General features: G+C 45.1%; 1 protein-coding gene across 1 annotated transcript; it reads right to left on the minus strand.

Moving 5' to 3' along the window:
- Positions 1-3,459: 3,459 nt before the first annotated feature.
- LOC122757417 lies at positions 3,460-5,349 on the minus strand. Its single transcript, XM_044009381.1, has one exon. The coding sequence runs from the start codon at positions 5,347-5,349 to the stop codon at positions 3,460-3,462; it is 1,890 nt and encodes a 629-aa protein (XP_043865316.1).
- Between the last annotated feature and the right edge of the window lie 2,158 nt (positions 5,350-7,507).

Raw genomic sequence — 7,507 nt, forward strand, 5'->3', positions numbered from 1 at the left:
GTGCTGCTTCGCGATTTCTATTTGATTTCTGGAGGAAATTCAGCCGAAGAAGCAAGACTTGTTATGCAAGAGGTAGCTGGCATGTCGGAAGCTTAAATTGCGAAAGTGGTGTTCAAGCCATCCCATGGTACTGGACGGCGTAACAGACTGCGACAAGGAATCGCTCATATGGTTCAATGATGGCAGCGACATTACAAAGATACTTGGTCTTGCATGGGATCCAATATCTGGTCAGCTTCTTTTCTCATATCTAGCTCTGCATTCAACCTCCAAGCCCTCCAGGCGCTCTGTTCTCTCGTCTATGGCTCGGTTTTACGATCCCCTTGACCTGGTCGACCCAGTAATAACGAAGGCTATAATTTTCTTACAACAGCTCTGGAGGCATAAACTGGATTGGGACGAGAGTCTTCCGTCTGCATGTCACATTGCATGGTTGGACATTTGCAGTAACTTTGGCAGCGGTCTTAGTAGTGCCTTTCTGGGGCTGTCATTAGTACCAGGAACGAGTGTTGAGGTACATGGATTCTGCAATGCCCGCATCGAGGCATATGGAGCCTGTATATATATTGTATCCAGAGGACAGCACATCATCAGCAGGTTACTTTGTTTCAAGTCTCGAGTTTTTCCTCTAAAAACGCTCACGGTTCCCAAGCTGGAACTATGCGGGGCAGTGTTGCATGCTTAGGCATTTTTGAAGGCGAGTTTCATTGGTCTGACTCTACTGTAGCGCTTTGTTGGATCAATGACGAGCCCGGACGATGTAACGTTTTTGTTTCAAATCGCATAGCCACGATACAAGATCTCACAGCGGCTGAATCCCGCTGATATATTATCTCGGGGTTCATTGCCCTCGGAGTTAAATGCATCGTCACTTTGGTTCAACGGTCCAAGTTTCCTCTGGAAGCCCAGATCTCAGTGGCCAGTCTCAGCGCTTCTAAAAAGAACTTCAATTGGGCTTCGAAGAACTGTGCTTCTTGTAAAAGACCCAGTCCATGACGCCTCTATGAACTGCAACTATGTAATTTTGTCCAAAGGACATCCAGTAACTAGAGCCATAATCATGCATTTCCATCAGCGAAGTTTGCATGCTGGTCCCCGAGCAGTGCTAGCTTTGGTTTGTTCCCAATATTGGCCAATTGGGGGTAGAGAAACTGTAGCCAGTGTGATTTAGAGATGAGTCATTTGCTTTCGCGCAAAGCCTCGACTCGTTGAACATATAATGAAAGATCTACCCAAGGATCGAGTCGATGGCTATCGGGTCTTTGGAGTGACTGGAGTCGACTTTTGCGGACCGTTCCCCGCCCATTGGGGGCGTGGCAAATCGGATAAAACTGTATCTCCTAAGTTGTAAACCTAGAATGCTAGAATGCAGAAATTTTGCACGTAAAGATTCTGTAAAGATGGATGAAAAAATATCTATCTACGCCTACTAGGGGCGTGGCAAATCGGACCTGAAGTTATAGTGATTTTTCGAATTCGGTTATGTTGTAGTGTGGAGTCTTGAAATAAGGACACGTAGTGGTGATTTTAAAAACTATTTTATTCGACACGCGCAAAATGGCGATGTTGGATATTCAATTAGTTGCACAAGGAATCAGTGTAAGAAAAGTAATAATAGTAGAAGAAGTAGTACTTGGCGGAGGGCCACGTACTGAGAGCAAGCGGTTATGCTATTAACAGAAAGCTGTTAATAGCATAATCGGGCTCTGTGGGGGAGGAGCAATCCTATTAATGGGATCTGGCATTAACATACTCCCCCCCTTGCAAGGATTGCAATATATGTATATCTGTGCAGATTATTGGTAGGAACCTGAAAGGACCCACCCGAAGACGGTGTTCTGGGCCATGGGACGACCGTCAGTGCTGGGGACGATTCCTGGAAGGATGACGTGAGAATACACGTCAGCCCCCAGCACAACAGACACCGTACTGGGTCGAGCCCAATTGCCGTCGGCGAGCGTAATCCCAGCCGGATTGGCTGCGTGCTCGATCGGCCGGATTGGCGTCCGGCAATTGAGCTGCGGGTCTAATTGCAGGATAGCATTAATATGGAAATCGGATGTTTTCGAACAGATGGTCGCCGTGCAAACCTCTCCCGGACCCACGCTAGTGGCGGAAAGACCCATGGCCCTTGCCAATGAAGCATGGATCCGAGTAGTAGGGCTACACGGATCGATCAACGCCCTCACATCGAAATCCTTCTGGTCCGTTTGCACAATGACAATTGCCGTGGGCAGGATGCTAACGGCCTTGTGCTGCATCAGCGTGCTCAGCGGCGGCGTAACTTCCCTCGTGGTGGTGGATGCTGCCTGGTGGCGTCGTCCTTTGCGGGATCCTTTTTGTGGTGCAGGTGTCCCGGCGAGGGCGGAGGAGGTGGGCCCGCTGATAGGGGCTGCAGCGGGACGACATCGCTGTCGGCGACGAGCTCCAGGCAGATGCAGCAGCGTGTGATGGCTCTGGCCACACGTCTTGCATTTGGCCTTGCTCCGGCAGGATTGCCCGGAGTGCTGATGCGCCAGACAATTCGCGCAGTACTTATTAATTAGCACGGCGCGAAGACGTTTTTCGGCCGGAAGACCCAGGAAACGCCTGCACTTCCGCAGAGCGTGGACCCCTCTACACACGCGGCATCGGAAAGAGTTGATGCCAGGTGTCTCCACGGATTGAACAGCTGATGGCATAGCTGAAAAGGAGAGATGTGCGGGGTGGTAACTGGTGGAATTAGATGTACATACATGGTTAGTTGGACATCACAGCGGTGTTATCGTCCGTTGGTAGGATGACCAACTTATGGACGGGTCTACGGACAATGCCCCGGGAGGTGAGAATGTCCGCCACTCGGACCTTTCCATCATCTCCTGGGTGCGTGAGGTGGACACGGCCGATGACCATGTCGCCGACCTTTAAGTCACGTTGTGCGAATTGCCATTTGAGGATTTGCATCGTGAGGTCGGACTGAAGGACCGGGCCTGGATGAAGAATATCATTCAGGCTCTTCCCATTGGAAGATGGGCACGATGCATTGAACACCACCCTCACTTTGGTGGTGGTGCACTGGCCTCATATGACCCAAGTCGAGATACTCTTGCAGGATAGCTTCGTATTCGGCTTTGAGTGTCGGATTCTTGGACAACCTGCTCTCATTTTTGAGAAACTGCCCCAGAGCGATGGATCGCGAATGACCTAAGTCAGGGTGATCCGGATTTTTGAACGGGCGAGTCACGACGTAGGAGCCAAACTTGTCTCTCCGTGTGGTTCGGACAAAATTATCCTCACACGCAGAGTCCGGCTCACTGGCTACCTTGGGGAGATTCTCCACCTCCCAACATTTGGTAATGAGGTGGTCGAGTTTTTCATCGTGGAGAACGGTAACCCTAGTCGTGAAAGCGGAAATCGACTCTTGAGGCTTCTTAGTGACTGGACCCGTAAGAATCCAGCCAAAGATTGTCTCTTGGCCCATTAGTGATCCGCTGGAAGGATATCCGCGCCTAAAAGAACGTCAATTTGAGCGCTCTTGAAGAAGAGTGGATCAGCTAATGGGATGTCGGGCAGATTGTTTAAGAGCTGTTGCGGAATGGGGTACGATGGCAGATTGCCGGAGAGTCGTGGGATGACCAAGGCTGAGGCCTCAATTCGAAGTCGAGGTTTCAGTGGAGTGCCGATGTGGAAGTCACAAAGCTTCGTTGATTTTGCTGCCACAGAGTGGCCTAGACCGGACACCTGCGTTTGCACGGATCGGAAAGGTAGCTTCATCAGACGGAATAATCGTTCGGAAATGAACGTCGCTTCGGACCCCGAGTCAATTAAAGCCCTGGCTGGATATGTGACCCCCAAGTGACATACATCAATTACAGCCGTACCCAGCAGGACCCCTGGAGTATCGGCCGTGAAATACGACTGCACATTACAAGGTACTTCGGACGTACCTGGAGTCACAGCGGCTCCGGACGAGGAGCTGGTTGCTGTGGAGCCTTCACGGTGAAGCAGTGTATTGTGCCTCCCCTTGCACTTGGCGCAATTGTGTATGCTAGTGCAGTCGCGCAGTTGGTGACCTTGAGCAAAGCAGTTCAGGCAAAGTTGCCTTCGCTTTATGTATGTCTCGCGCGCTGCCAAAGACATTTGGATGAAGCGAGGACACAGACGAACCGGATGGTTCTCTTTAGCACACAAGTCGCACTTTTTTGATTTGGAGTGGACTTGTGACTCGAAGGCATGGACTTTTTTGTGAGAGTTGCTGACCGTGGATTTCGGGTCTGAACCTGGGACTTTCGGGAGAGACCTATCACCTTCCATAGCCTCAAGCGCGCGAGCATGCTCGCTAATGAAGAGACTTACGTCTTTCCAGGCTGGGATGTCTGATTTTCGTGTTAAAGAATGCTCCCAGAGAGATCGAGTGTGTTCAGGTAACTTGGAAGTGCACAAGAACACAAGGATACAATCCCAGTTCTCCGTAGAGATTTGGGCTTGCGCGATGGCAGTGACACACCGATGAATGTTGCCATGCAATTCTCTGAGAGCCGCGCCTGATTCCTTGGTGACTTTGGGGAGGTTGAGAAGGATCTTAAGCTGGCTGTTCACTAACAGTCGCTTGTTCTCGTACCGGTCACACAAGGCGTCCCAAGCTGATGCAAAGCCGTCATTCGTGAGCGGGCACTCGGCGACTAAGGCATTTGCATCATCTGCTGTCTTTGAGTTGAGGTGGAATAACTTTTCCACCGGAGTTAGGCGCGGATTCTGAATATAAATGGCAGTAAAAAGATCACGGAATGTTGGCCAGCGCAAGTAGTCGCCATGGAACACTTCCGTATCAACGGGTGGTAGACGACAGCCTCCAGACGAGGCGAAAGGAGCGGACATAGGAGCGGGTGGTGTACTCGATACGGAAAGTGCATCGATCTGTACACCCAGATGGGTCGTACACCGCTCGTAGACAGAGTAACAGTTGTCGAACTTGGCCTCCATGGCTTCAACTTCGCCACTGCTCGCCCCTTGGCTCAATGCTCTGGCACAGACCTTATACTGCTGCTCAGCATCATCCCATAATGCCTTGACACGGTCTCGGCGGATCTCGAAGGCCCGGAGCTGAGCCGCATGAGTGGCGTTAGAATCTCCGGGACCGTCGATGCGGGCTTCGAATTTTATGAGCCTATCCGCAGCAGCGATGAAATCGGACAGAGACATATTGACTGATGCTGCTGGCTTCGGACTGGACCGTGTAACGACCGGACTGCGCTTGAAAGTGCTGGTGGTCTGTGGTTTCCCGGACGGAATGGGAGATGCGGAAGCACTGCGCTTGATTAGACGGGAAGCAGGTACACTCAACTGCGCTCGGCTAGAACGATCGGACATGGAGGTGCGGAGGATTGGTTGACAGAACTCCCAACTAGAGAGAAGTTTACGAGCGAACGAGGATGAAAAATCTCAATGAAATCAACAGAATTGGCCTGGACGCCAAATGATTCAAAGAAACTGTAAGCAATTCAGAATAAATTGCGGGTCACCTAAATCTGCTTGAGCAAATAAATAAAACACAAGAATGATCAAGTTGGTTGAATTAATTAGAATAAGTTAAGTTCGAGTTACTTAATTAGAATAAATTAAGTTGGAAGAAAAGGTTAATCAACTTAATTAGGATAAATTAAGTTGGATTTAGCTTGATTTGAAATTGAAAATAAGCAAAAAGAATATTTTGCTTGAGCTAATTAGAATAAATTAAGCTCGAGTTACTTACTTAGAATAAATTAAGTTCGAAGAAAATGTTAATCAACTTAATTAGGATAAATTAAGTTGGATTTAGCTTGATTTGAAATTGAAAATAAGCAAAAAGAATATTTTGCTTGAGCTAATTAGAATAAATTAAGCTCGAGAATAAATTAAGTTTATTAGCTGTGCTTATTTTTAAATAAATAAACAAGGAAGTGAAAAGAAACAAAAAAAAACAAAAAATAAAAATCAATAAAGTAGTAATTAATCACCGAATATTCGTGCTATCAAGAACTATCGGCTCGCAAACAATAGTTGCGCGCTGCGATCTCTAAAGAAACAAAGTATCGCCACGGAATTGTGGCGGCTGGCGATGAATCTTGTTATCGGTATTTATGTGAAAACTTTTCTAAGTACGATCACTAGCATTTGCACACAGAACAACAGATTATACTTGGGTAAAAGCAGCTCATTGAGGTGAACCGGCTCACTCGCTCTTTTTTGTGAAGTGAGCCAACTCACTCATATGGCTCACTGGCTCACCTGCTGATTGCCCGTGAGCAAGCAACTTGAAAGAAAAAAACTGTCAAAATACGTTACATTTAAACTAAAAAAAACGACATTTAAAATTTGTTTCTTAAAACTAACAGAACAAACTTTTAATAAAATATATATTTTTTAGCTCCCTTCATTGGGAATATAATGAGCGAGTGAGTAAAAATGCGCTAGTCAACCAAAATGAGCTAGTGAGCCAAAATGAGCCATATAGAAGGAACTGGCTCACTGCCTCAGTTCAGTGAGCCATTCATTTTAGCTCACTCACTCATGAGTAGGGCTGCAAAACCATCGATAGATTTCTCCATCGATGGAATGAACCATCGATACTATCGATAGTTCCATCGAAAATTTGAAATTCTTAGAAATACAGAAATTCTCAATAATTTCAATCATACATCCAGCACATTGTATGTAAATGATTCGTGCAATTTTGTATAAAAATACAATACAAAAGTAATCGGATCTTTATGTGATGGTTGTATATCTAATAAAATATATATTTTATTACATATGGATAAATATGTCAGTCAATGCAAATAATTAAATTCTTTTTTATATGCTTCAAGCTGTTTTTATTCTTGTTATATTTAAAGCAGTTTCGTCTTAAAAATTAAAAAAAAATATATATATATATATATATAAAAGGTACATGATTTCATTTTGAGATGCCTCTGATATAAAATTATAAAACTATAAAAATTAAATTATTTCATTAAAAAAAAAAACAAAATTTCACAAGGTGGTTTTAACTCTATACTAATTTTATAAAAAATAAATCTAGTTCTCCAGCAACCATTGGTTTTTGTTGATAAACAACAGAATATTTACATTTTTGGCCTTAAGAGCAGCTCGTCGTTGCAAAATTATTTCATTAAAATATTGTTAAAAAAGCTAATCACAAAATAAAATATTAGAAAATACTTACATGTGTCTCTTCGCGCTTCCAAGTAGTAAATTATCGATGGATGAAAAAATCCATCGATATATCTTGAGAGTTCAAATCCATCGATACTATCGATAGACTCCATCGATGGATTTGCAGCCCTACTCATTAGTGCTGGGAAAAGATCGATCTTTACGTAGATCGATATTTCGATATTATGTATGGGTCTCAGATCGATGTATCGATATTTTCATAAACATATTTTAGCTCCCAAAATTAAAAAAAAAGTTTTCATATAAAAAACAAAAGATGAATTTCTTATTAAAATTAAAAAACGTTTCATATAAACTAAACTAAACTATG

This window comes from Drosophila mojavensis, unplaced genomic scaffold, assembly GCF_018153725.1.
Source record: "Drosophila mojavensis isolate 15081-1352.22 unplaced genomic scaffold, ASM1815372v1 contig_72, whole genome shotgun sequence".
Lineage (NCBI taxonomy): Eukaryota > Metazoa > Arthropoda > Insecta > Diptera > Drosophilidae > Drosophila > Drosophila mojavensis.

What these genes read in the sequence shown, in the direction of transcription:
- LOC122757417 (XM_044009381.1), bottom strand. Translation starts at nt 5,349, where the DNA reads ATGTCCGATCGTTCTAGCCGAGCGCAGTTGAGTGTACCTGCTTCCCGT.